The 27,909-nt window shown below is 49.6% G+C and overlaps 2 protein-coding genes across 3 annotated transcripts in view; both read right to left on the bottom strand.

Annotated features, from left to right (window-relative positions):
* The window catches only part of INTS1 (integrator complex subunit 1), a 59,719-nt gene extending 37,494 nt beyond the window's left edge, over positions 1–22,225 (bottom strand). The window contains exons 1-19 of the mRNA XM_087729413.1: positions 22,052–22,225; positions 20,377–20,661; positions 18,953–19,149; positions 17,169–17,306; positions 16,907–17,066; positions 14,854–14,959; positions 12,621–12,807; positions 10,826–10,971; positions 9,218–9,359; positions 7,985–8,161; positions 7,759–7,867; positions 5,420–5,540; positions 5,222–5,299; positions 4,002–4,159; positions 2,871–2,967; positions 2,268–2,359; positions 1,734–1,794; positions 341–538; positions 98–227 (exon numbers count right to left, since the gene is read on the bottom strand). Of these exons, the coding sequence (XP_087585539.1) occupies positions 98–227; positions 341–538; positions 1,734–1,794; positions 2,268–2,359; positions 2,871–2,967; positions 4,002–4,159; positions 5,222–5,299; positions 5,420–5,540; positions 7,759–7,867; positions 7,985–8,161; positions 9,218–9,359; positions 10,826–10,971; positions 12,621–12,807; positions 14,854–14,959; positions 16,907–17,066; positions 17,169–17,306; positions 18,953–19,149; positions 20,377–20,661; positions 22,052–22,109 (2,640 nt within the window). The 5' untranslated portion in view covers positions 22,110–22,225. The remainder of the gene's footprint in view (positions 1–97; positions 228–340; positions 539–1,733; positions 1,795–2,267; positions 2,360–2,870; positions 2,968–4,001; positions 4,160–5,221; positions 5,300–5,419; positions 5,541–7,758; positions 7,868–7,984; positions 8,162–9,217; positions 9,360–10,825; positions 10,972–12,620; positions 12,808–14,853; positions 14,960–16,906; positions 17,067–17,168; positions 17,307–18,952; positions 19,150–20,376; positions 20,662–22,051) is intronic.
* A 2,229-nt stretch (positions 22,226–24,454) lies between these two features.
* Positions 24,455–27,909, bottom strand: part of LOC106544831 (lysosomal alpha-glucosidase) — a 34,063-nt gene continuing 30,608 nt past the window's right edge. For both annotated transcript variants that reach the window (XM_087729422.1, XM_087729423.1), the window contains exon 20: positions 24,455–26,379. In XM_087729422.1, coding sequence (XP_087585548.1) covers positions 26,317–26,379 — 63 coding nt within the window. In that variant the 3' untranslated portion in view covers positions 24,455–26,316. The remainder of the gene's footprint in view (positions 26,380–27,909) is intronic.

A 27,909-nucleotide genomic window follows, 5' to 3' on the forward strand; every position in this document is an offset into this window, starting at 1 on the left:
TTTCTGCGGACCACAATAATTTATTCACCGGTTGCCGAGCGCTGTCCTAGGCAGAGACTAATCAAGGCAGAGCCTTCCAGCCCTCCGTGCCACTCACCTGCCTCTGGATGATGTTGAGCAGGAAGTCGGGGTGCCGGCTACGGCACAAGAGGTGCCCCAGGCGCAGGGACTGGTTGAGGCTCTTCACCTGATCCAGGACGGGCTGAGGGGGCCTGCGGGGAGGCCCTCTGCGGAAGGAGCAAGAAGGGTGAAGAGAGCAGGCCGGGGAAGCACCCTGCCCCAGCTTCAAGAGTCTGCAGCTGTTGAGTCTCCCCCTTGGAAGGTCCCCAGGGATTCTTACTGGGGATCCAAGCTGGTCAACTGGGACAGGAGGAGGCTGCTGCTCTCGGTGATGGTCTGCTTGGTGGAGGCCGCGGCCAGGTGGCCCTCGAAGGCCAGGATCTCCTGCTTCTCCCGCTGAGAGATCTGCAGTTCGCGGCTGATCATCTCCGTACGCGTCTCTTCGTCGGTCAGAGTGCAGGGAGGGTAGGAGTAATTGCTGGCAAACGGAAAGGGAAACCGAGGAAACCCATTTTATTGAGGGTTTGTGACTTGACGTTAATGCTGGGAGTGTCAGACGTGCAAACCACCGTTTCCTTTTTAGGGTTCAGGCCTGTCACCCTTTCTACGGTGGGAAAACGGGACGGGGGAATTATACGGAGTTGGGTGATGTGTAGCCATAACAGCGTTCTTCTTAGAAAACCAAGGTCATCTGCGTCTCTGCAACTGGCCGGATGAGGATGGGAGGAATCTGTGTCTCCGTGGCAGTGGAACATTGGACCATGGGATGGGACTTGTGGGTGTGAGGCAACTTCCAACTGGGTGGGGAAAACCTGGCAGCTTTCAGATTCGGGTTTTTCCCAGATGTGCCAGCGTGACATCTCTAATAAAGTGGGACTTTTGAGGAAACCCGAGCCTTGGGGGTGTTTTTTGGAACCCTGACATTGAAGGGGGGGGGGGGAGCTCAAAATAACCTCAATGTCAGCGTTCCAAGTAACACGCCGATAGCGAACAGAGCCGAGGTGGCGCAGTGGTTAGAGTGCAGCACTGCAGGCTACTTCAGCTGACTGCTAGTTCTGCAGTTCGGCTGTTCAAATCTCACCAGGCTCAGGGTTGACTCAGCCTTCCATCCTTCCGAGGGGGGTAAAATGAGGACCCGGAATGTTGTTGGGGGCGATATGCTGACTCTGTAAACCGCTTAGAGAGGGCTGAAAGCCCTATGAAGCGGTAGATAAGTCTAACTGCTAACTGCTATAGATCTCCGAGGCAGGCAGATTCTTCAAAGAACGGTTTTATTTGGAGATATCATTATTGGCACAGACTGATGAAAACTGACTCTTGAGAATTCCCGCAGTTTTTACCTGCTTGGAAGCAAAAGTTTCCCTTTCCCCCAAACAATCAGTTACATTGTCCAATCGAGGTGTGCCGGACAGTTGCCTGGTTACTCCTCCTCCTCCTCCTCCTCTCTCCAGCCAGCTGTTGGAGTGTCCTTGGTTCCCAGGGGAAAGTAATTTTGTTTTGGCCACAAAAGCCCAGCTCTCTCTATTCCCTCCTCCCGATCCCTCAACTCCAGTGGGGCAACGCTAAAAAAAATAATGGCCTGGATGAGGCCAAGTTGAGGGTTGTCACTCCCACCTTTTAAGATGGGGAAAAGGGAGGAATTTGGGGACGGACTCTCCCCAGTTCGAACCTACTTGGTCATCACCATCTCCATCAGCATCTTTAGGGTCGGGTAGTCCTCCCAAGCCGTGAGACCTGCCGATCAAACCGCAGGAGGATGGGGGAGGAAAAAGCCCAATTTAGAAACATGGCAATCGAAGCGCCAACAATACCTTGAACAAAATCTCTGGAGAGTCACTGACAGATCGTGAGGACAATTTTAAAGTAAAAAACAAAGGGAGGGAAAAGACGTACCATTAATCCAATGGCAGGATTCAAAATTTTTTTACTACCAGTTCTGTGGGCGTGGCTTGGTAGGTGTGGTTTGGTGGGCGTGGCAGGGGAAGGATACTGCAAAATCCCCATTCCCTCCCGATCAGCTGGGACTCAGGAGGCAGAGAACAGATGGGGGCGCGGCCAGCCAGAGGTGGTATTTACCGGTTCTCTGAACTACTCAAAAATTTCCACTACCAGTTGTCCAGAACTGGTCAGAACCTGCTGAATGCCACCTCTGAATCAGTCGTGCCCCCCCCCCCCTGCAGGAAAGGATTCCCGCTGTTAAGACTCACCGATGTTTTCCGGATTGAATGCAGCCACCACGAGCAACAGAGGCCAGGCCTTCCAGTAGAGGGTTGAAATAGCCAGATTTGGAGGCTGGTACCTGCAGGAGAGCCAAGGATATACAATAAGATCTTGTCGTGTTTTCACAAAATAATGCAAGATACGAAAGGAAAAACAAACCAGGACAGAGTGGGGGTTATTGTCCCATGTTTGCCGTTCAAAAGAGAAGAAGGAAGAGGAGGAGGAGGAGGAGGAAGAGAAGGAGGACGAAGGAGAAGGAGAAGAAGAAGAAGGAGGAGGAGGAGGAGGAGGAGGAGGAGAGGAAGGGGAAGGGGGAGAAGGAGAGTGATTATGGGGTCCCTGGTGCCAGTGGTGGGATTCAAAGAATTTAACCACCGGTTCTCTGCCCTAATGATTTCTTCCAACAACCACTTCACCAAACCGCTCAGAAAGTTAATAACCGGTTCTCCCGAAGTGGGGCAAACTGGCCAAATCCCACCATGCTTGGTGCTCTCCAACCAAGAAAAGACCCTCCCCAGGAGGAATGAAGGAGAAGGAGAAAAAGGAGGAGGAGGAGGAGAAAAACGAAGGAAGAATCTCTCCACAATTACCCCGGAGGCAGCTGGATGTTCTCGGGATGGTGGTAGGTGCAGAGGTTTAAGACGGCATCGATAAGTTGAATCCTCTCCACTCTCAGGACGTCGACATCTGAAACCCGCAATGGGAGGAGCAGGAAGGCATAAAAACAAAGAAGAGGGATGACAAAATTGCCCGCAGGAGGTTGGGCTGGATTTCTACAGGGGTAGCTAATAGCCAACATAGATTCTTGATTCAGGCAGCCCAGGGGACTGGAGCGGGGGGTGGGGGGGAAGCCCTGGTGGCACAGTGGTGAGAATGCAGGATTGCAGAGGGACTCTGCCCACTGCCAACAATTCGATCCTGACCAGCTCATCTTTCCGAGGTGGGTACAATGAGGAAGGAAGGAAGGGGAAAGGAAAGGGAGGGAGGGAGGGAGGAAGGAAGGGCCATGGTGGCTTAGGAGTTTCAATACAGCAGTGCTGTAAATTCTGCCCACTGCCAGCAGTTCGATCCTGACCGGCTAATCTTTCCGAGGTGGTAAAATGAGGAAGGAAGGAAAGGGATAGGGAAGGGAGGGAGGGAGGGAGGGAGGAAGGAAGGGGAAAGGAAAGGGAGGGGAAAGGGAAGGGAGGAAGGAAGGGCCATGGCGGCTTAGGAGTTTCAATACAGCAGTGCTGTAAATTCTGCCCACTGCCAGCAGTTCGACCCTGACCGGCTTAAGGTTGACTCAGCCTTCCGTCCTTCCGAGGTGGGTAAAACGAGGACCCAGATTGTTGGGGGCAAGAGGCTGACTCTGTAAATGGCTTAAAGAGGGCTGTAAAAGCACTGTGAAGCGGTATATAAGTGCTAAGTGGGAAGGAAGGAAGGAGGAAGGAAGGAAGGAAAGAAGGAAGGAAGGAAGGAAGGAAGGAAGGAAGGAAGGAAGGAAGGAAGGAAGGAGGGAGGGAGGGAGGGAGGGAAGGAGGGAGGGAGGGAGGGAGGGAAGGAGGGAGGGAAGGAAGGAGGGAAGGAAGGAAGGAGGGAGGGAGGGAAGGAAGGAAGGAAGGAGGGAGGGAGGGAGGGAGGGAGGGAGGGAAGGAAGGAAGGAGGGAGGGAGGGAAGGAAGGAGGGAAGGAAGGAAGGGCCACAGTTGCACAGTGGTTAGAATGCAGTAGGGGGCTCACCGTCCGCCTGCACAGCCGCTGCCCGTTTCACCAGGTGATCGGCCAGCTCCATGGCGTCGGCGGGGCCGAGGGGAAGGTCCCGCGACAGACCAATGACCAGGATACGCATGAGGGTATCCTCAAGGATGGGCACTTCGGAGCAAAGGCGGAGGAAGAAGCTGGCCAGGAAGAGAATGAAGGAGGGGGGGGGAGAGATACTTAGCAGATTCACACCCAGAACAACAGATCGATTTTCCCAACAGAAAAATAGAATGAAACTTTACGGTCACTTTGAATCTACGCCAATCAGCAAGATTTCATTGCACTCAGCTCTCAAAAGATAAAACCATTATGCCTATAGACACATCCACACACATATATGACACAGAGAAACATCGCAATCTAGTTCGGATGTCTACATGCGCAAGAGCCGAGGTGGCGTGGTGGTTAGGGTGCAGCACTGCAGGCCACTTCAGCTGACTGTTATCTGCAGTTCAGCGGTTCTAATCTCACGGGCTCAGGGTTGACTCAGCCTTCCGTCCTTCTGAGGTGGGTGAAATGAGGACCCAGGACTGTGGAGGCGATATATGCTGGCTCTGTAAACCGCTTAGAGAGGGTTGAAAGCCCTATGAAGCGGTATATAAGTCTAACTGCTATTGCTATGGCAGGAAGGAAGAATATTGTGAGTTTACAAGACGGGTAAAGGCTTAAGGGATAAAGCTGTCCTGGAATCTAGTCGTCCTTCTGTAGGTTCTTCGAAACCTCCTCCCAGAGGGGAGCGACAGAAACAGACCCTGGAGGGTGTGTGTGTGTGTCTCTCACACGGCTTCCAATGCTTTCAACAAACCACTTAATGGTGGTTTGGGTACCAGGCCAAGCCACTGATGATGGTTTCCGAGTCACAAGCAGGGAAATTCTAACCCAAACCAGGGGTGAAATCCAGCAGGTTCTGACCGGTTCTGGAGAACCGGTAGCGGAAATTTTGAGTAGTTCGGAGAACCGGCAAATTCCACCTCTGGCTGGCCGCGCCCCCTTCTATTCTCTGCCTCCCGAGTCCCAGCTGATCAGGAGGAAATGGGGATTTTGCAGTACCCTTCCCCTGCTACGCCCACCAAGTCACGCCCACGGAACCGGTAGTAAAAAAAAATGACTTTCACCACTGCCCCAAACCTTTGAGGCCCCTACCCCACCCCCACCCCACCCCTGCAGGGTTCTAGGTTCAAGTCAGGCTCCAGATTTACTTGCGGTCGCTCTCCGGGGGCCAATTATCCCATTTGTAGTAGGTCTCCGGTTGCTCTGTGAACAGGACTTTGTGGAGGCTGTTTTAAAAAAAGAGAGAGAGAGGGGACAAATGTGGGTAAGTTTCTCGGGGATCCCCCTTGCAAGGAGGGTTTCCTTAACGGAGACACACACACACCCCTCAGAGCCCCTTCTGTTACCAGTGTATGTATTCCTTGGGAGCCAGCTTGGTGATGGAGGGGACCACCGTGTGCAGCCACCAGACGGCGTCTCGCTGGATGGCTGCGATCTGGTTCTGAAAAGCCCGCAGCCCTTCCAAATCTGGAGAGAAACAGGAGGTTATAAATCAATAAACAAACAAACAAACAAACAAACAAACAAACAGGAGGTTCATTCATTCATTCATTGAATTTCTATGCCGCCCAATCCTGGAGGACTCCGGGCGGCTTACAGAAATGAAAAAAGAATTATTAAAAAACAATGGGACACAACAGAGTTAAAAAGGAACACAACAGACACCCAATCAGATGGGGCTGGACCTCCATCAAGGGGTCAACAGCCCTAAGCCTGCTGGAAAAGCCAGGTTTTAATGGCTTTGCGAAAGACCAAGAGGGTGGGTAGGGCCCAGATCTCTGGGGGCAGCTCATTCCATAGAGCAGCTCTTCTCAGGACTGAATCTGGGTTGGATTAACCCCAAATCGGAGTTCATCTCTCACACAGACCCCCTTTCTATCCCCAAGGTCCAGGAGGGACGGGAAGGGAAGGGAAGAGAAGATGAAGGCGGAGAGGAGAGAAGGAAAGAGAAGGAGGGAAGGGAAGAGAAAAGAAGAGAAGGAGGGAAGGGAAGGAAGAGAAGATGAAGGCGGAGAGGAGAGAAGGGAAGAGAAGGAGGGAAGGGAAGGGAAGAGAAGATTGAAGGCGGAGAGAAGAGAAGGAAAGAGAAGGAGGGAAGGGAAGGGAAGAGAGATGAAGGCGGAGAGAAGAGAAGGAAAGAGAAGGAGGGAAGGGAAGAGAAAAGAAGAGAAGGAGGGAAGGGAAGGGAAGGGAAGGGAAGAGAAGATGAAGGCGGAGAGGAGAGAAGGAAAGAGAAGGAGGGAAGGGAAGGGAAGAGAAGATGAAGGCGGAGAGAAGAGAAGGAAAGAGAAGGAGGGAAGGGAAGAGAAAAGAAGAGAAGGAGGGAAGGGAAGGAAGGGAAGAGAAGATGAAGGTGGAGAGGAGAGAAGGGAAGAGAAGGAGGGAAGGGAAGAGAAAAGAAGAGAAGGAGGGAAGGGAAGGGAAGGGAAGAGAAGATGAAGGCGGAGAGGAGAGAAGGAAAGAGAAGGAGGGAAGGGAAGAGAAAAGAAGAGAAGGAGGGAAGGGAAGGAAGGGAAGAGAAGATGAAGGCGGAGAGGAGAGAAGGGAAGAGAAGGAGGGAAGAGAAAAGAAGAGAAGGAGGGAAGGGAAGGGAGGGAAGAGAAGATGAAGGCAGAGAGGAGAGAAGGAAAGAGAAGGAAGGGAGGGAAGAGAAAAGAAGAGAAGGAGGGAAGGGAAGGGAAGAGAAGATGAAGGCGGAGAGGAGAGAAGGAAAGAGAAGGAGGGAAGGGAAGAGAAAAGAAGAGAAGGAGGGAAGGGAAAGAAGGGAAGAGAAGATGAAGGCGGGAGAGGAGAGAAGGGAAGAGAAGGAGGGAAGAGAAAAGAAGAGAAGGAGGGAAGGGAAGGGAGGGAAGAGAAGATGAAGGCAGAGAGGAGAGAAGGAAAGAGAAGGAAGGGAGGGAAGAGAAAAGAAGAGAAGGAGGGAAGGGAAGGGAAGAGAAGATGAAGGCGGAGAGGAGAGAAGGAAAGAGAAGGAGGGAAGGGAAGAGAAAAGAAGAGAAGGAGGGAAGGGAAAGAAGGGAAGAGAAGATGAAGGCGGAGAGGAGAGAAGGGAAGAGAAGGAAGGAAGAGAAAAGAAGAGAAGGAGGGAAGGGAAGGGAGGGAAGAGAAGATGAAGGCAGAGAGGAGAGAAGGAAAGAGAAGGAAGGGAGGGAAGAGAAAAGAAGAGAAGGAGGGAAGGGAAGAGAAGATGAAGGCGGAGAGGAGAGAAGGAAAGAGAAGGAGGGAAGGGAAAGAGAAAAGAAGAGAAGGAGGGAAGGGAAGGGAGGGAAGAGAAGATGAAGGCAGAGAGGAGAGAAGGAAAGAGAAGGAAGGGAGGGAAGAGAAAAGAAGAGAAGGAGGGAAGGGAAGGGAAGAGAAGATGAAGGCGGAGAGGAGAGAAGGAAAGAGAAGGAGGGAAGGGAAGAGAAAAGAAGAGAAGGAGGGAAGGGAAGGAAGGGAAGGAGAAGATGAAGGCGGAGAGGAGAGAAGGGAAGAGAAGGAGGGAAGGGAAGAGCCATGTAGGGCTTTAAAGGTCCAGCTCTTCTCAGGACTGAATCTGGGTTGGATTAACCCCAAATCGGAGTTCATCTCTCACACAGAGACCCCCTTTCTATCCCCAAGGTCCAGGAGGGATTGAGAAACTCGGGGGATGGGACTCTCAACCCCTCCCCCCCACCCCCAACCCAGCCGTAAAGCGAAGCCTCACTTTTCTTCTCGCCTTTGTCCCAGGCCACGCCGGCTTCCTTCACCTGGGCGGTGATGCTGAGCATCATAGAGACGGCCAGCAGGTCTGTGATGTGGATGACGAAGCGGTCCTGAGGGGGAGGAGGGGGAGGAGAGGGTTAAGACACCCGTGGAGCCCCGACGGGAGCAGAACGGTGGGAGTGGGTCTCCCGGGGGCACGAAGCTAGGCGCTGCAGCGCGTTCCTCACCTTGAACTCCATGTCCGCGTACTGAGGCTCCTTCCGCTCCTGCATGAGCCCCAGGCAGAAAGCCTGGAAGTTGATCTCGTGCTTGGTCTGCTTGATGATCTCCCGCAGGAGAGCCCGGGAGGCCCTCAGGTAGTCGTCTTTGTTGGTCAGCAGGTCTTGGAACACCATGGCCAGGAACTGAAGGGGGGGGGAATGAGAGGGGAGGAGGGAGAGAGAGAGGAAGAAAGAAGAGAAGAGGGAGGGGAAGGGAAAGGAAGAGAAGGAAGGAAAAAGAAGAGAAGGAGGGAATGAAAGGGAAGAGGAGGAGAGGAGTGGAGGAGAAAAGAGAAGGGAAGAGAAGGAAGAGAAGGGAAGAGAAGGAGAGAAGGGAGGAGAGGAGTGGAGGAGAAAAGAGAAGGAGGGAAAGGAAGAGTAAGGAGAGAAGGGAAGAGAAGGAAGGGAAGGGAAGAGAAGATGAAGGCAGAGAGGAGAGAAGGGAAGAGAAGGAGGGAAGGGAAGAGAAAAGAAGAGAAGGAGGGGAGGGAAGGGAAGGGAAGGGAAGAGGAAGGGAAGAAGGAAAGGGAAGGGAAGAAAAGGAGGGAAGGGAAGAGGAGGAGAAAGGAAGAGAAGAGACGGAAGGGAAGAGAAGAAGGAAAGGGAAGGGAAGAGAAGGAGGGAAGGGAAGAGGAGGAGAGGCGTGGAGGAGAAAAGAGAAGGAAGGAAGGGAAGAGAAAGGAAGAGAAGAGAAGAGAAGGAGGAGAGGGAAGAGAAGGAGGGAAGGGAAGAGAAAAGAAAAGAAGAGAAAGGAGGAGAGGAGAAAAATGTTTCATGGCAATCAGTGCCAGGATCAAGCAAGAGGATTTTCGATGGACCGTGAGGGGCTCATGCAAGGAAAATCATCCAGAAGGGCTTTCAAAAAAAGTTTTCTTGCAAAAAACCACAGCTCCCTCTTTATGACCAAGACCAAGAAGTCCTCCAGAGGGGGGGGGGGGGGCTGCTGGGACCCCATGGGAACAAACCTGCCCCCTTCCTCACGAGAACGCTGGGCCCTGAGTTCCCGGCAAATTCAACTTGAGTGGGAACTCAGCTTGTCCCTCCGCAGGCTCCCCCCAAAGGCTGCGCTCAAGGGAGACTGGACGAGCCCCCCACACCCGAGAAGTGTGGGAAGGGGAAGCCAGGGAGCCCCTCCCTTCCTTGGGGTTTGTCGTCCCTCTCTTGGCGCTGGCTGAATCTGGGGCTGGGCCTCCAACAAACCTTTGGCGCCAGTTCTGGGCTGTGTTGAAGGACGGTATACAGGATCTGCATATTGTTGGGGTTTCTGGCGTTGGACAGTTCGTTGAAGATCACCGATTTAACCACCGTGCCCAAATTGTCCCGGTGAGCGTTCAGCAGCTCCCTGGAAGATGCTCAGGATCAGAAGAAGCACCATACTTCCCCCACACTCCCCCAAATCCCAGTCAGCGGCCTGATGGAAGATGGGCTCCCCCAAAGACGGTCCAACCTTAGCAATCTTTTAAGATTTAGAATATGGAATAACAGAGTTGGAAGGGACCTTGGAGGTCTTCTAGTCCAACCCCGTGCTTAGGCAGGAAACCCTACACCACTTCAGACAAATGGCTATCCAACATCTTCTTAAAGACTTCCAGTGTTGGGGCATTCACAACTTCTGGAGTCAAACTGTTCCACTGATTAATTGTTCTGACTGTCAGGAAATTCCTCCTTAGTCCTAAGTTGCTTCTCTCATGGTTAGTTTCCACCCATTGCTTCTTGTCCTGCCCTCAGGTGCTTTGGAAAATAGCTTGACTCCCTCTTCTTTGGGGCAACCCCTGAGATATTGGAAGACTGCTATCAAGTCTCCCCTAGTCCTTCTTTTCATTAAACTAGGCATACCCAGTTCCCAAATGGCTATCCAACCTCTTCTTAAAGACTTCCAGTGTTGGGGCATTCACAACTTCTGGAGTCAAACTGTTCCATTGATTAATTGTTCTCACTGTCAGGAACTTTCTCCTTAGTTCTAAGTTGCTTCTCTCCTTGATTGGTTAATTGTTCTAATTGTTCTAAGTTGCTTCTCTCCTTGATTAGTTTCCACCCATTGCTTCTTGTCCTGCCCTCGGGTGCTTTGGAGAACAGCTTGACTCCCTCTTCTTTGGGGCAACCCCTGAGATATCGGAAGACTGCTATCATGTCTCCCCTAGTCCTTCTTTTCATTCAACTAGACCTACCCAGTTCCTGCAACCGTTCTTCGTGTGTGTTTTAGCCTCCCAATCTTTGTTGCCCTTCTCTGCACTCTTTCCAGAGTCTCAGCACCTTTTGTTGTTACGGACTTCAACTCCCAGAATTCCCCAACCGGCATGGTTTCGCTGGGGGATTCTGGGAACTGAAATCCACAGGTGCTCCAAAAGTTTCAAGATTGGACCGTCCTGGTGTAGAGAACCATGATGGGGGTTCTCTAGCACAGTGTTTCTCAACCTTGGCAACTTGAAGATGTCTGGACTTCAACTCCCAGAATTCCCCAGCCAGCGAATGCTGGCTGGGGAATTCTGGGAGTTGAAGTCCGGACATCTTCGGGTTGCCAAGGTTGAGAAACACTGTCCTAACCACTGCTGGGGAATTCTGGGAGTTGAAGTCCGGACATCTTCGGGTTGCCAAGGTTGAGAAACACTGTCCTAACCACTGCTGGGGAATTCTGGGAGTTGAAGTCCAGACATCTTCAAGTTGCCAAGGTTGAGAAACACTGCTCTAGCACTACCCATTAGGCCTTCTCCATCACGTAAGATTCCCCTGCATGGCCTTGCCTGGAGCATTCATTCAATGATCCTCCCCCCCCCCCCGCCCCCTCCGGTCCCATTTCTGTCTGCCTACCTCACGCAGAGCATGTAGTGATTGAGAAGGACTTTAGGTTTCAGGCGGATCTTGATGAGGTTGGAGACCACTTCCACATCCTCGGAGCTGTGGGTGTTGCAATTCATGCAGACAGACATGAGCAGATCCTGGGCGGGTCGCGTGAGCTGCAAAACAAAAAAGGGGAGGGGGCATTTGAGTGGGCTGCATGGGCTCTGCGACAAACCCCCCACCCGGTTAGGACGGGGAAAAGCCACGTGAGATCCTGCATGATAAAACACGTCAGTTATTGAGTCATTTAGCTCAGCATTAATTTCTGAGTGGTAATAATGTTCTAGGATCTCGGGAAAGGGAGAGAGAGAGAATAGAATAGAATAGAACAGAAATAGAATAACAATAGAATAGAACAGAATAAGAATAGAATAATAAATAGAATAGGAATAGAAATAGGAATAGAAATAGGAACAGAAATAGGAACAGGAATAGAACAGAATTTTTTATTGACCAAGTGTGATTGGACACACAAGGAATTTGTCTGTGGTGCATAGGTTCTCATTGTACATAAAAAGACAAGATGCGTTCTATAGAATAGAATAGAATAGAATAGAATAGAATGCAGAATAGAATAGAATGCAGAATAGAATGGAATACAGAATAGTACAAGAGTTTAGAATAGAATAGAATGCAGAATAGAATAGAGAACGGAATGGAATACAGAATAGTACAAGAGTTTAGAATAGAATAGAATAGAATAGAATAGAATGCAGAATAGAATAGAATGCAGAATAGAATGGAATACAGAATAGTACAAGAGTTTAGAATAGAATAGAATAGAGAACGGAATGGAATACAGAATAGTACAAGAGTAGAATAGAATAGAATAGAATAGAATAGAATAGAATAGAATGCAGAATAGAATAGAATAGAGAACGGAATGGAATATAGAATAGAATAAGAGTTTAGAATAGAATAGAATAGAATAGAATAGAATGCAGAATAGAATAGAATGCAGAATAGAATAGAATGCAGAATAGAATAGAATGCAGAATAGAATAGAATGCAGAATAGAATAGAATGCAGAATAGAATGGAATACAGAATAGTACAAGAGTTTAGAATAGAATAGAATAGAATAGAATAGAGAACGGAATGGAATACAGAATAGTACAAGAGTTTAGAATAGAATAGAATAGAATAGAATAGAATGCAGAATAGAATAGAATAGAATAGAGAACGGAATGGAATACAGAATAGAATAAGAGTTTAGAATAGAATAGAATAGAATAGAATGCAGAATAGAATGGAATGCAGAATAGAATAGAATGCAGAATAGAATGGAATACAGAATAGTACAAGAGTTTAGAATAGAATAGAATAGAATAGAATAGAATAGAGAACGGAATGGAATACAGAATAGTACAAGAGTTTAGAATAGAATAGAATAGAATAGAGAACGGAATGGAATACAGAATAGAATAAGAGTTTAGAATAGAATAGAATAGAATAGAATGCAGAATAGAATAGAATAGAATAGAGAACGGAATGGAATACAGAATAGAATAAGAGTTTAGAATAGAATAGAATAGAATAGAATTCTTTATTGACAAAGTGTGATTGGACACACAAGGAATTTGTCTTGGGGTGCAGATGCTCTCAATATCAATATCAATCGTAAGGACACAAGCAGCAAAGTTACAGTCCTGCAGTCGTAAGTGGGAGGAGATGCGCGATAGGAACGATGAGAAGACGAATAGTAATAGTAATGCAGCGAATAGTGAATAGTTTGACGGTGGTGAGGGAATTAGTTGTGAAGCTACCTTGGGGTTCTGCAGCCACATTTCCAGTCGCTGCACAGCCATCTGGCGAATCTCTTTGTAGCCACAGGTCGCGGTCAGAAGGCGCAAGAGATTCCGGGAGACGTTGTCCATCGGCTGGCGCCTGTTCAGCTGGTCCCGCAACATATCCAGGACGTATTCCTCCACGCTCTCAGCAAGGTCGTCATACCTGGGCCAAAAGAGTGGCACTTTTACAAATTCACCTGGTGCTTCTAGGACGGTGTTTCTCACCCTTGGCGACTTTTAAGTCCTGTGGACTTCAATTCCCAGAATCCCCCAGCCAGCGCAGCTGCGCTGGCTGGGGGATTCTGGGAGTTGAAGTCCACAGGACTTAAAAGTCGCCAAGGTTGAGACACACTGCTCTAGGAGATGCTCCCACCTCAGTCCAGGATTCAGAGTGAGTAAAGGCATCAAAATGGAAAAGGAGAAATAATTCTTGAAGGGCAGCTCAAAGACGTAATTATCAGCTATGTTTAACTAAAGGAAAAAGGGGGGGGTTTGGTTTTCACGAGAATTATCCTTAAAATAAGGTGGCTCGGTGGCTAAGACGATGTGCTTGTCGATCAGAAAGGTCAGCGGTTTGGCGGTTCGAATCCCTAGCGCCGCATAACGGAGTGAGCTCCCGTGACTCGTCCCAGCTTCTGTCAACCTAGCCGTTTGAAAGCACGTAAAAATGCAAGTAGAAAAATAAGTACCACCTTTGGTGGGGAGATAACAGTGTTCTATGCATCTTTGGCATTGAATCATGCCGGCCACATGACCATGGAGACGTCTTCGGACAGTGCTGGCTCTTTTGCTTCAAAATGGAGATGAGCATTGCCCCCTAGAGTCGGGAACAACTAGCACAGATGTGCAAGGGGAACCTTTACTTTTCCCTATCTTTAAAATATTGAGAATATATATAATATATAGTATTATAAAATATTATGAGAGCCGAGGTGGCGCAGTGGTTAAATGCAGCACTGCAGGCTACTGCTAGATCAGCAGTTCAGTGGTTCAAATCTCACCGGCTCAGGGTTGACTCAGCCTTCCATCCTTCCGAGGTGGGTAAAATGAGGACCCAGATTGTTGGGGGCAATATGCTGACTCTGTAAACCGCTTAGAGAGGGCTGAAAGCCTTATGAAGCGGCATATAAGTCTAACTGCTATTGCTATTGCTATATTGACATAATTGGTTTATTTTATTTCTTCCAAAAGCCCCAGCATCCTTTCGGCCGATTCTTCTGTACAACAACAATCCTCGACTGGGCTGAGATTAAGGGATTGGCTCTTAAATCTTGCATGGTTGAGGGCAGATTTGAATCCGGGACTCTTTTCCGCTTCAATGACAGCCTCTCTGATCTGACAGCACTGAGGCTAGGAAAAAAAAGCAGAATTCCCCCATGGCAAGAAAAACGTATCTTCCTGGGTGAAGGAAAATCTCTTTTGGTGAAGGAGGTTCTGTAAAAGGTAGGGAGATAGGTGAGCCTGAAGGGCCCCAGAGATGCCTTGTAGGAAGAAGGGCTCAAATATGGAACATCTCAACCTAAAAATCTGTAATTGAAATTTAATAAATTTGTATGCCACCCAATCCCGTAGGACTCTGGGCGGCTTACAGAGACAAGATAAAAAGTTAAAAATTAGGAATAAAAAAATACAGTTTTTAAAAATAACACACCATCCATTCTGTCTAGGTGGGGCTGGACATTGTTCAGCAGCCCCCAGGCCTGCCGGAACAGCCAGGTTTTGGTGGCTTTTCGGAAGGCCGGGAGAGTGGGAAGGGTCCGGATCTCTACGGGTAGATCGTTCCACAGGGCCGACGCAGCAACAGAGAAGGCTCTCCCCCGAGGGGCCGCCAGCCGGCATTGTCCGGCCGACGGCACCCGGAGGAGGCCCAACCTGTGAGATCTTATTGGTCGTTGGGAGGTATGTGGCAGGAGGCGGTCTCTCAGGTAGCCAGGTCCTAAGCCATGAAGGGCTTTAAAAGTAATGACTAGCACCTTGAAGTGCGTTCGGAGACCGATAGGGAGCCAGTGCAGCTCGCGGAGGATGGGTGTAACATGGGTGTATCTAGGTACACCCAGTATCACTCGCGCGGCTGCATTCTGGACCAACTGCAGTCTTCGAACACTCTTCAGGGGCAGCCCCATGTAGAGCGCAAACCTTTTAAACATCTGTACGGAACTTTCCCTGGGGAGGCATGAAGACAAGCAGCAGAGAGAGGGGAAGGGGCTACCTCGGCATCAGGTGAGCCTCCTGCTCAGGGCTCATTTTGTCCTCGGCTATCAGCAGTTCGCTCTGACTGTCTTCTTCCTCTGGGACAGAAGGATGAGGGCTGTTTCCTAGAAAGCCGCAAGGGAGAAGGAGAGTCATTCCCAGGGAAGCCCAGTCCGGAAGCCCACAAGGAACTGCCCTTTGCACCTGTAAACTTGGTGTCAGGCCTGCAATTATATTCCTTTTAGAATTTTGGCCTGCACGCTTTCTCTTATTATGCTGTTCCATTAGTATAGTTGATGGGAGGGGAGAATAGACAGGAGTAGGATTGTGGAATGTGTTGTTGTCATTCTTGTCTAGAAGCCAAGGTCGTCTTTTGTCTCCATACTTTTACACCTGACCGGAAGCAGCTGGGTGTCGATGCCAGCGTGGAAGAAGAAGATTGGACCATGTGATGGATTGTGGGTATGGGGACAAGATCATGAACTTTTAACTGGGTGGAATTCCAGAATTGGGATTAACACAGATGTGCTAAGATGTCTGCTTTATTAAATTGGAACTTTAAGGATCGTTTTGCCTTGGACTCTGATTTAATTCTGCATGATACGTGGAACGCTGACATTTGGCTTTGAACCCCTGTCCGCCCACTCTTGGCAGATAGAGTTGTAGGCTCCTGGAGGGCTTTGGCCCTGCCTCTTATTGGCCCCAGTTTAATGTTGCCTCTTCAATCAACTGTAGCAAAACCACGGTGTGTGTCCCTAAATATTGTTAAATCCTAAAGCAGTTGAATCCTCCAATCTTCCGTCTTCCTTTTCTCCCTTCACTCCTCTTTCACACTCCTTCATCTCTTTCATTTTTACTTTTTCCTTCCTTCCTTTCACTCTTGCCCTCCTTTATCTCTCACTCTCTCATTTTTACTTTCTCCTTCCTTCCTCCCCTTCCCCTCCCTCTCCTTCCTTCTCTCTCTCTGTTCCTCTTACACTCTCCTTCCTTTAGCTCTCATTTTTACTTTCTCCTTCCTTCCTCCCCTTCCTCTTTCCCTCCCTCCCTTTGTTCCTTTCACATTTTTTCTTTCATCTCTCATTTTTACTTTCTCCTTCCTTCCTCCCTTCCCCTTCCTCTCCCTTTCCTTCCTTTCCTTCCTTCCCTCTCTCTGATCCTCTTACTCTCCTTCCTTTATCTTTCATTTTTACTTTCCCCTTCCTTCCCTTCCTCTTTCCCTCCCTCCCTTTATTCCCTTCACACTTTTCTTTCATCTCTCTCATTTTTTACTTTCTTCCTTCTTCCTCTCCCTCTCCTTCCTTCCTTTAATCTTCCTTCCTTCCTTCTCTCTGTTCCTCTTACACTCTCCTTCATCTCTCATTTTTACTTTCTCCTTCCCTCCCTTCCTCTTTCCCTCCCTCCCTTTGTTCCTTTCACACTTTTTCTTTCATCTCTCTCATTTTTACTTTCTTCCTTCTTCCTCTCCCTCTCCTTCCTTCCTTTAATCTTCCTTCCTTCCTTCTCTCTGTTCCTCTTACACTCTCCTTCATCTCTCATTTTTACTTTCTCCTTCCCTCCCTTCCTCTTTCCCTCCCTCCCTTTGTTCCTTTCACACTTTTTCTTTCATCTCTCTCATTTTTTACTTTCTTCCTTCTTCCTCTCCCTCTCCTTCCTTCCTTTAATCTTCCTTCCTTCCTTCTCTCTGTTCCTCTTACACTCTCCTTCCTTTATCTCTCATTTTTACTTTCTCCTTCCTTCCCTTCCTCTTTCCCTCCCTCCCTTTGTTCCTTTCACACTTTTTCTTTCATCTCTCTCATTTTTTACTTTCTCCTTCCTTCCTCCCCTTCCCCTTCCTCTCCCTTTCCTTCCTTTCCTTCCTTCCTTCCCTCTCTCTGTTCCTCTTACACTCTCCTTCCTTTATCTCTCATTTTTACTTTCTCCTTCCTTCCCTTCCTCCTTCCCTCCCTCCCTTTGTTCTTTTCACACTTTTTCTTTCATCTCTCTCATTTTTACTTTCTCCTTCCTTCCTTCCTCCCTCCCTCCCTCCCTCCCTTCTTGAAACCTCGAAATCTGGTCCCCACAAGTCCTCTTACCAGCACTGAGGTCTCCTCCACCGCGCCCAACCTCCCCATGAGACAAAATACTTTTGGGGGGCATCTTGGTGCCAAAAGCCGTCTGGATGTTCTCCACGAAGGTCTTGCAGTGGGGGCTGTCCACCCAGATCCGTTCCCCCAGCGAATCCTCCATGTAAACCTAGGGAGGAGGGAGGACACCGTCACCTCTTCCCCGAAGTCTCCAGGGTCCCCTTCAACGCTATATAAGAGCACACCACCCCCACTCACCGCAACAGCTCACCTTGACAAATATCTCGGGCCAGTTTTCGTCCTCCTCGTAAGCCGCCATGAGAAGGTTACAGGCCAGAACAGACACCAGGCTGTTCCCTTTGGCCTTGAAGTTGATGGAGGCATCTCGGCGGAGGAGGCTGCACAGCGCCTGCGGAAGCAAAGGGGATCCTGAGCAGTCGTAACTTATAAAGCCCTTCATGGTATTGGATACTTGAGAGACCGCCTGCTGCCAATTACCTCCCAAAGACCCGTCAGATCGCACAGGGTTGGCCTCCTCCGGATTCCGTCTACCAGACAATGTCATCTGGCCACTACCCGGGGGAGGGCCTTCTCTGTGGCAGCTCCGGCCCTTTGGAATGAACTCCCTGCAGAGATCCGGACCCTCACCTCTCTCCAGGCCTTCCGGAAAGCCGTCAAAACCTGGCTTTGCCAGCAGGCCTGGGGTCGATGAGTTCCCCTCCCCTCTTGACTGGTATGGCTGTGTGATTTTCGTGTATTTTAATTATGTGTACTGTTGTTCATGTTCCCGTTCCCCTCTGAGTTGTTTGCCGCCCTGAGTCCCTCCCGGAGAAGGGCGGCATACAAATAAACCAAATACAATACAATACAGTCGGAAGGGCAGTCCTGCTGGAGAAACTTTCCAATGGGCCTGGACGGTTTAAGCAGAGTGGGACCATGCTTGAACAGGTCTGGGTAGATTATACTTCCCCCTTTTTTTTAAAGAATCTGCATGGGGCTCAGGGATAAGAAACCTCGTGCAAAGTGGGGCTGCCAAAGAGAAGGGGGGAGGGGGGGGTCAACCTATTCTCCAAAGCACCAGAGGGCAGGAGAAAGAAGCAATGGATGGAAACTAACCAAGGAGAGAAGCAACTTAGGACTAAGGAGAAATTTCCTGACAGTTAGAACAATGAATCAGTGGAACAGAAGTTGCCTCCAGAAGTTGTGAGTGCCCCAACACTGGAAGTCTTTAAGAAGAGGTTGGATAGCCATTTGGAAACTGGGTATGTCTAGTTTAATGAAAAGAAGGACTAGGGGAGACTTGATAACAGTCTTCCAATATCTCAGGGGCTGCCCCAAAGAAGAGGGAGTCAAACTATTCTCCAAAGCACCAGAGGGCAGGACAAGAAGCAATGGGTGGAAACTAATCAAGGAGAGAAGCAACTTAGAACTAAGGAGAAAGTTCCTGACAATGAGAACAATTAATCAGTGGAACAGAAGTTGCCTCCAGAAGTTGTGAATGCTCCAACACTGGAAGTCTTTAAGAAGATATTGGATAGCCATTTGTCTGAAGTGGTGTAGGGTTTCCTGCCTAGGCAGGGGGTTGGACTAGAAGACCTCCAGGGTCCCTTCCAACTCTGTTATTCTATATTCTGTTATTCTATATTCTATATAAAACATATGAATATCGGTTGCAGGAATTGGGTATGGCTAGTCTAGTGAAGAAAAGGACTAGAGGAGACACGATAGCACTCTTCCGATATCTCAGGGGTTGCCTCAAAGAAGAGGGAGTCAAGCTATTTTCCAAAGCACCAGAGGGCAGGAGAAAGAAGCAATGGGTGGAAACTAATCAAGGAGAGAAGCAACTTAGAACTGAGAAGGAATTTCCTGACAGTGAGAACAATTCATCAGTGGAACAGAAGTTGCCTCCAGAAGTTGTGAATGCCCCAACACTGGAAGCCTTTAAGAAGAGGTTGGTTTAGGGCTTCCTGCCTAGGCGGGGGGCTGGACTAGAAGACCTCCAAGGTCCCTTCCAACGCGGTTTATTCTGTCATTCTGGTTCTGCCTGCCCCTCACCTCAATCACTCCTTCTGTGGCGAAGATATTTGGCTTGATTTTCGCCAGGTACATCAAAGTCAGGTACAGGGTGATGTCGGGCTTGGCCCGATTCATTTTCAGCTGCTTCACGGCTCCGCACAACACCCCTTCGATGCGGTCATCGTTGCCTTCCACTTCCGCAGCCTCGATCTCATCCAGCAGAGCGTTGGGGGCCACTGTTAGGAAACGGAAATCACAACTGCTCTTTGGCAGCCCAAACTCCCCCCCTAAACACCCACGACAGCACAGTTGGGTATTTTAAACAACTACAAGAACAACGTTTATTTTTTTTCCGTTTTAAATGTGTTTTTATTTTCCATTTCATTTTCGTACAGTCACATATATACTGTGCAGAACCGGGGCCATATAACATTAAACAATAAACACAGCCATTCCTCTTGTCAACAATACCCCCCCAAAATAAAGACCCAATGTACCTCTTCGACCCTCCATACACCCTTTCTTTCGCCCCCCTCCAACTTTCCATCTTCCCTCCATCCTTCCCCTCTACCCTACTTCCCCTCCCCCTCTACCACTCCTCTCTCCCAGTACACTCCCTCCCTTCCTTCTCACCCTCCCTCCCATCCTCTCTCCCGCCCTCTCTATCCCTCTACTCCTCCCTTCGGTGTATTTCTACAATCTATTAATATATTCAGCTTGTCCTATTTTTACAGTGAAATTAAAGAGCAACAGTATACAGGTGCCGTCACGTTACTTTAAAATCTAGCAGAACAACTTTTATTGAGTTCCAGACAGAAGGTCCAATATCTTCTTTTTAAAAAAATTCCATTCAGCCAACAGCCAAAGAGCCGAGGTGGCACAGTGGTTAAATGCAGCACTGCAGGCTACTTCAGGTGACTGCTAGTTCTGCAGTTCGGCTGTTCAAATCTCACCGGCTCAGGGTTGACTCAGCCTTCCATCCTTCTGAGGTGGGTGAAATGAGGACCCGGATTGTTGTTGGGGGCAATATGCTGACTCTGTAAACCGCTTAGAGAGGGCTGAAAGCCCTATGAAGCGGTATAGAAGTCTAACTGCTATTGCTACTATCTCAAAAGTATCAGAAAACCATTCAATGCATCATCATCATCTTATTATTTTAAAGACCTAATCCCTTGAGGGGGCGGAGTCTGGGCAACTGAATGAAGCTAGCAGTGTGTTTACTGGCCGGATGCCTTTCCTGTCGCCAATGAGAAGTTTTGCTCAGCAGAGATATTTTTCATTGTGCCCAGAGAGAGAAATAACTGCCTCTACCTGGGATCGAACTCACAGCCTCCTGATTATGAGGAGAAAAATCATTCAATACCTACCTGGCAAAAGACATCGATAAATATCCACCACCCACCCACCCCCCCCAATTTGGGAAGGGGAAATGCTGCCCCCACCCCACTTATAGACTTGTTTACCTTCAATAGGAATGACCGACGGTTCTTTGATGGAAGGCGAAATGGCTCGCTTTTCAGCTACGGCGGCCTCGGCCAATCGTCCCAGAGCGCTGAGAGGGGGCGTGGAGGAAAGTTTGGGGCGTTTGGCCAGCCCGGAGGTGCTGGACAAGGCGGACGCCGGCGGCTCGCGCTTCCGCTCGGAGGGCAAGCCGGAGGACGTGGGCTTGAGCAAGGTGGCGGCTGCCTTGGACTCTCCCACTTGGCCTTTGGAGCCCAAAGCGATGAAGTCTCCCGGAGGAGGGTGGCCTAAGCGGGGGACATGGAAGGACGAGGAGGAGGTGAACAAGGAGAACCAGCAGGAGGAGGAGGAGAAGAAGAGAAAGGAGAACAAGGAGGAGGAAGGAGAAGAACAAGGAGGAGGAGGAGAAAAGGAAGAAGAGAAAGGAGAACAAGGAGGAGGAGGAAGGAGAAGAACAAGGAGGAGGAGAAGGAAAAGGAAGAAGAAGGAAGAGAAAGAAGGAGAACAAGGAGGAGGAAGGAGAAGAACAAGGAGGAGGAGGAGGAGGAGAGGAAGAAGGAAGAGAAAGGAGAACGAGGAGGAAGGAGAAGAACAAGGAGGAGGAGGAGAAGAAAAGGAGAGGAGGAGGAGGAGGAGGAAGGAGAAGAACGAGGAGAAGGAGAAGAAAAGGAGAGGAGGAGGAAGAACAAGGAGGAGGAGGAGGAGAAGAAGAAAAGGAGAGGAGGAGGAGGAAGGAGAAGAACAAAGAGGAGGAGAAGGAGAAGAAAAGGAGAGGAGGAGGAGGAGGAAAGAGAAGAACAAGGAGATGAGGAGGAGAAGGAAGAGGAGGAAGGAGAACAAGGAGAAGGAGGAGAAGAGGAGGAGAACAAGGAAAAGGAGAAGAAAGAGGAGGATGAGGATGAGGAAGGAACAAGAAGAACAAGGAGGAGGAGGAGAAGAAAGAGGAAGAGGAAGGAAGGAGAAGAACAAGGAGGAGGAGGAGGAGGAGGAAGGAAGAGGAAAGAGAACAAGGAGGAGGAGAAGAAAAGGAGAGAAGGAAGAGGAGGAGGGAGAAGAAGGAATTGGAAGAAGGAGAACAAGGAGAAGGAGAAGAAAGAGGAGGAGGAGGAGATCATCAGATGGGGAGCCCCATGACGCCTCCCTCTGAAAGACCCAGAGAAATCTTCATTGGCCCTCATGGAGGACCAAAGACAAGGCTTTGCCAGTGGGGCTGAGGACCCCCAGGGGGATTCAGAGCCCCTCAAGTGGCTGGTTTGATTGTTGTCACTAAGGGAGTGCTGGTTGGGGGGGAGGGTTGTATATAGGGGTCTTATTTCTGTAGGCTGCCTGGAGTCACTTGGGGGGAGTAGAGAAAACATCAGCCCTGCGAGGTAGACCAGCCCAAGAATCCAACACTAATGTAGGATGGGCTTTATCTTTTTATTGAAAGGGATGTTTTATGTTTTATTCTCCGAGGGGGAAGGGGTCTTGGAGGCGACCACCACCCCTCCCCCTCTTTGGAGACCCCCATTTTTGCCCTTCCACACGTGCCCCCCCGACACGTGTCTTCTGGGAGAAACCCCCCCAAACCCTCCTTTCCAGGCCCTTCTTCGCGAGGAGACCCCTGCCCCCACGCCCCCCCCAACAGGCGGGGAGAGTCATTGGGGGACCCCTCCCCACTTTCGCCAGCCCCCTTACCGGAGGGCTTGGCGGAGGCGCTGGGGCGGCGCGCGGCCGCGGGCTTCGGCCGGTTCATCCTACGGCGGGGGAGAGGGGCCAGTCCTCCCGCGCCCTCCCCCCCAAAAAGAGGGGGATTTGAGGAGGGGGGGTCCCTGGAAGGGAGGGGGAGCGAGCGCGGGGCTACCGCTTCCTCCGCTTCGGGCAGCGGAGAGAGGAAGGAAACCGGAAGCCCAGCTCGTTAGCCCGGAAGCGGCCCCTCTAGGAAGGAGGGTGTTTTGTCGACTGCCACCGGAGGCCAGGAGGAGAAACTGCAGCCTCTTGGCTTTTAAACGAAGCCGAGTCGGACAAAGAATCTAGCGGCGGGAAAGGGTGGGGGGCAGCACAGCGACCCCACCCGGCCGTAAGGGATAACCGCATCTCTAACGATTTAAATAGCACTTAGATTTATATATCGCTTCATAGTGCTTTTACAGACCTCTTCAAGCTGTTTACAGAGTTGGCCACCATCAGTCTGGGTCCTCATTTGACTGACCATGGAAGGATGGAAGGCTGTGTCAACCTTGAGCCGGTCAGGATCGAAATCCTGGCATTGCACAGTCAGCCTGCAAATACTGCGTTCTAACCATTGTGCCCCCATGGGAAGGAAGGAAGGAAGGAAGGAAGGAAGGAAGGAAGGAAGGAAGGAAGGAAGGAAGGAAGGAAGGAAGGAAGGAAGGAAGGAAGGAAGGAAGGAAGGAAGGAAGGAAGGAAGGAAGGAAGGAAGGAAGGAAGGAAAGATTCTAGCTTTATGGAAGGAAGGAAGGAATCTAGCTTTATGGAGGGAGGGAAGGAAGGAAGGAATGGAAGGAAGAAAGAATCTAGTTTTAAGGAAGGAAGGATCTAGTTTTATGGAAGGAAGGAAGGAAGGAAGGAAGGAAGGAAGGAAGGAAGGAAGGAAGGAAGGAAGGAAGGAAAGATTCTAGCTTTATGGAGGGAAGGAAGGAATCTAGCTTTATGGAGAGAAGGAAGGAATGGAAGGAAGAATCTAGTTTTTTGGAAGGAAGGAAGGAAGGAAGGAAGGAAGGAAGGAAGGAAGGAAGGAAGGAAGGAAGGAAGGACGGACGGACTTATACAGGTAGTCCTTGAATTACAACCACAATTGAGCCCAAAAAAATTTAAGTGAGAAATTTGTTAAGGATCGAACTCCAAACAGTAGGCAGAATCGCCCTGTAATTCTGCAGTCTAACCCCTGCGCCACCATAGCTGTTAAAAATCCTGGATGTTTCTGTTGCAAACGTCAAAATGCACATTCAGTTGACGGAGGGTGCTTCGGAGTCACGGGATTAGAGGAAACGCAGCACTGGGAACCCTCTGCGCCTGGAAAGGCACCCATCTTCGCCTGTCACGACTAAGAAGATTCGTTTTGGTGTGTGGGAAGGTGAAACAGACAGACCACAGACCAAGAACATATCACATTGTATTTTATTTCTTTCTTGGTACAGAAACTGATGGGGGGGAAAGAATCAAGCAGAGTTTAAAAATATATATAGATATATATTCCAAAAATAATAACAATAATTAAGCAACCACCCCCCAAAGGGATAAAGCTCACTTTTCTTTTTCCATAGTCTTCCCAACACACCACAAAATTGCACAGCAGAGGTTGATGTACAGCAGTTTCGGTGAAATGGCACAACTTTAAAACATGTGGGACTTCCAATTCCCAGAATTCCCCAGCCAGCTTAGCTGGCTGGGGAATTCTGGGAGTTAGAAGTCCACACGTCTTCAAGTTGTCCCATTTCCTCAACACTGCTATACGTTATATTTGTTGATATTTTTCTACCTACCCTTGCCATTCTCGTAAAAAAAAATGGGGGGGAGGGTTTCAACAGGACAGCTAAATGAGAAACTGCCCTGGATACGTTGATGGCGATGGTCCCTAAACCCTTTGCTCATACCAAGGTTGACTTCGCAGGAAGTGGGGACCTCAAAATCAGGCTTAGCTAGCCCTATCGTGGTTTTGCTGGCAGTAGCACTACCCACAGCTGCTGTGGCTCTTGAGCAGGGCTGGGGATTTAGGACAGGGGGGGCAAGGAGGGTACTAAGGGGGAAAACAAAATCCCCCCAAACTCCAGCAGTTGGGGGGGAAAAAACGCGGGTGGGAAAACAGTGCAAATTGGATTTTCTGAAGTAGAAACCTATGCATTTTAGCACAGTGTATAGACATTCATTCTGAAGGTGAGTGCAGGGCAATAGCAATAGCAGTTAGACTTGTATACCGCTTCATAGGGCTTTCAGCCCTCTCTAAGCGGTTTACAGAGTCAGCATATCGCCCCCAACAACAATCCGGTTCCTCATTTTACCCACCTCGGAAGGATGGAAGGCTGAGTCAACCTTTGAGCCGGTGAGATTTGAAGCGCCGAACTGCAGATAGCAAGTCAGCTGAAGTGGCCTGCAGTACTGCACCCTAACCACTGCGCCACCTCGGCAAGGCGAAGTGCCCTCCCTATTTCGGGGGTGGGTGGGTGGGACTGCTGAGAAACACACCCCCTAGTTCTCACACTAGCGTGCAAAAGAGTTAAACCTGCCCCATTGGCAAGCAAACCCTTCCGAATCTCAAAATTTTAAAAGCCAAACGTTGTCACCGTGCAAGAGATTACCCTTGGTAAAATTGCAAACTTGGTGAAATAAACATTATCGGTTAAATTAAGCTTCCGTAACTTGGCCATCCGAGGGTAGAGAGAATCAAGGTTGGCGAATAATAATAAGAGGGGGAGAGGAGGAAACAAATGGAATTCGTATAAAGGTATACCTTTAAAAGAAAAACCAGCAATATGGAAAATATCTTTTTTTTCCTTTGGGGATATAATTTTTAATGCCACTGATATTAAACGGGGTTTGCTAAAAGGCGGAAATCCACCACGTAAAATAGAGAATGGAAGGGAGAGAGAGAGAGAGAGAAAGGAGGCAGAAGAGAGGGAAGTAGAAGGAAGGGAAAGAGTAGGAGAGAGGGAAGGTATGGAAAGGGAGGAGAGGAGAGGGAGAGAGCAAGGGAAAGTAGAGAAGAGAGAGAGGGCAGAGGGGAGAAAGGAGGGAGGAGAAGAGAGGGAGAGGAGAAGGGTTGAAGATGAAATAGAACTATAATATGGTGTATGGAAAGCAGAAGGGGAAATAAAAATTGAAGAGGCTTAATGGCAAGAGGAATTGATGTATTATTGAATATTCAAAAAATGTTTGTTAAAATGTGATGGTATACTTTGGATTATATTATGTGTATGTTAAAAATAAAAAACTTTTGGCAATAATAATAATAATCATAATAATAAGGGCTGGGCATTTTGGGCTCTGTTCTCGGTGCTTCAGAAGCATTTATTTACCAGTTCAGGAAATGAACCAGATTTGTTACAGGGTGAAATATCACCTTTCAACCATGGCAAGTTTTACCAACAATGGTAGTAGCAAAAATACTTTTGATACTGAGGTAGGAATTCAGGGCGTTTCTGGCTTTGAGATGGAGGCTGAGACTTATGCATACACATTTCTGGACTTTCTCTCAACCATGGTTCAACCCAGGGGAAGAGAGAGGGGCCTCTGCACAAGGAACGGAGGCCGTCCAGCTTCAGTTTTCCGCTCAAAGGTTCTATATTTTCTGCAAAAAGGTCTGATCATAAATTCAACCGTCCCCTTTAGGTCCCAAAGGGGCTTTTTTCCCCGCCAGGAAGCAACCAGACGTTCTGTTTTTTTTTCTCTGAAGACGTTTCGCTTCTCATCCAAGAAGCTTCTTCGGATTCTGACTGGATGGTGGAGAGACAGACCCAAGTCAGAGTTGGAGAAGCTTCTTGGATGAGAAGCGAAACTTCTTCAAAGAAAAAAAAAAACCCAGGAAGTCCAGCTGCCTCCTGAAAAAGAAAGTTCCTGACCCATCAGGGACTCGATCCCAGTGACTTTGACTCAAAAGTTCTCCTTTCCCCAGGAAAAAGGAGCAAAGAACGCGCCACCCGCGGAGTGGAAGAGACGTCTGGCGACATGCGGAGGAGCGAAACACGGAAGACGACGAGAGGGCTGTGCCGAAAAGCGCGAGAGCAGAAGCGGCAGAAAGAGACGGTCCCTTCCGAGAAGCAGGAGGAGGAGGAGGAGGAGGCCGTTTCCGAGAAGATGCCCGGAGGCCACGGCACGGCCCGGGAGGGGCAGCCACAGAGGCACGTGAGGATCCCACGCCGAGGTTCCCCACAGGCAGCGGCTCCGTCTCCTCCTTTGCGTTGGGTTCGTCATGCAAGAGTGGGCAGAGGAGGTTCCCCCCGGTCTCACATCCACCGAATGGAGAAACCCTGGCTGAGGGGAAGCTGCAAGTTGGGCACCTGGAGGACCTTTGGGGATGAAAGGCAAAAGATTGCCAAGTGAGCGGATGGCACCATTGCTTTAACAGAGTTGTTCTCATTCCTGGCGTTTCCACACTCTGCTTTTCTACTAGGAGAAACGTTCGCACCAGTGATGGGTTGCAGGCCCCGGTACCGGTGCCTGCCGGGAGCATCGACTACCGTTCCGGTACGCTGCTCCAGAGGGCCCGACCCGCCTCCTGACCTATATTTGAGCTCTTCGGCGCTTCCGCACATGTACACATATACGGCGCCTGCGCGATGCTCCGCTGAGCAACTGAAGCATCACGGGGGCGTCACATTAGGATTAGGATTTATTTCATTTATATGCCGCCCTTTTCCCCGAAGGGGACTCAGGGCGGCTCACAATTCGGTCAGGGAAGGGGGTACAAACAGGGGATAAAAAGACGAACATAACAATACACAATTTAAAAGCACACAACAGTCATACCATTCGAGGAGGGGGGCAAAAGCTCTTTAGCCCCAGGCCTGTCGGAACAGCCAGGTTTTAAGGGTTTTACAGAAGGCCTGGAGGGTGGTGAGGGTTCGAATCTCCATGGGGAGCTCGTTCCAGAGGGTCGGAGCAGCCAGAGAGAAGGCTCTCCTCCTTCGTAAGGAAGCATGTGTGTGTGCTGCATGCATTAATGTGGTGGACGCTGGGCCCCGTTGACCATGCTGGTTGCAACGAGATCCAGAACCCCCCACTGGTACGTACGCCGTGTCTAACCCTTGTCGGAAAGTATAAATGTCCTTCAAAAATGCATCAGGTAAGAAACTGGGAAAAGCAAGAAGCGAAAGAATTAAAAATAACAAATCTAACAATAGTCGGAGAATATTTAAACGGAGTATCTGAAGAATTGCACAAGACTCTCACTTGACCCAACCACGGAGACGTCTTCGGACAGCGCTGGCTCTTCGGGTTTGAAACGGAGACGAGCACCGCCCCCTAGAGTCCAGAACGACTAGCACATAGATGTGCGAGGGGAACCTTTACTTTTACCTTAAACCAACTTGGGTCAATCTGCACGTTGCGAGAACCAAATAAGACGGATCCTTTCTCCCTGCTGGCTGAGCGATTCTGGGAGTCGAAGCCCACAAGTCCTAAAGTCGCCACATTTGGAGACCCCTGGTCTGAATAAGCAATTACGCAGCTGCGCGAGCGATTGTGGCTGCACCCAGGTACACCCACGTCACACCTATCTTCCGCGAGCTGCACTGGCTACCCATTAGTCTCCGAATCCGCTTCAAGGTGCTGGTCGCTACCTATAAAGCCCTACATGGCATCGGACCTGGGTACCTGAGAGACCGCCTCCTGCCAATTACCTCTCTCAGACCAATTAGATCGCACAGGTTGGGTCTCCTCCGGATTCCATCTGCCAGCCAATGTCGGCTGGCGACTCCCCGGGGGAGAGCCTTCTCTGTTGCTGCTCCGGCCCTCTGGAATGATCTCCCCTGTCGAGATCCGGACCCTTACTACCCTCCCGGCCTTCCGCAAAGCCACCAAGTCCTGGCTGCTCCAGC

This window comes from Thamnophis sirtalis, unplaced genomic scaffold (assembly GCF_051295495.1).
Source record: "Thamnophis sirtalis isolate CommonGarterSnake01/CBP01778 unplaced genomic scaffold, rThaSir2_p1.2 scaffold_14, whole genome shotgun sequence".
Taxonomy (NCBI): Eukaryota; Metazoa; Chordata; class Lepidosauria; order Squamata; family Natricidae; genus Thamnophis; species Thamnophis sirtalis.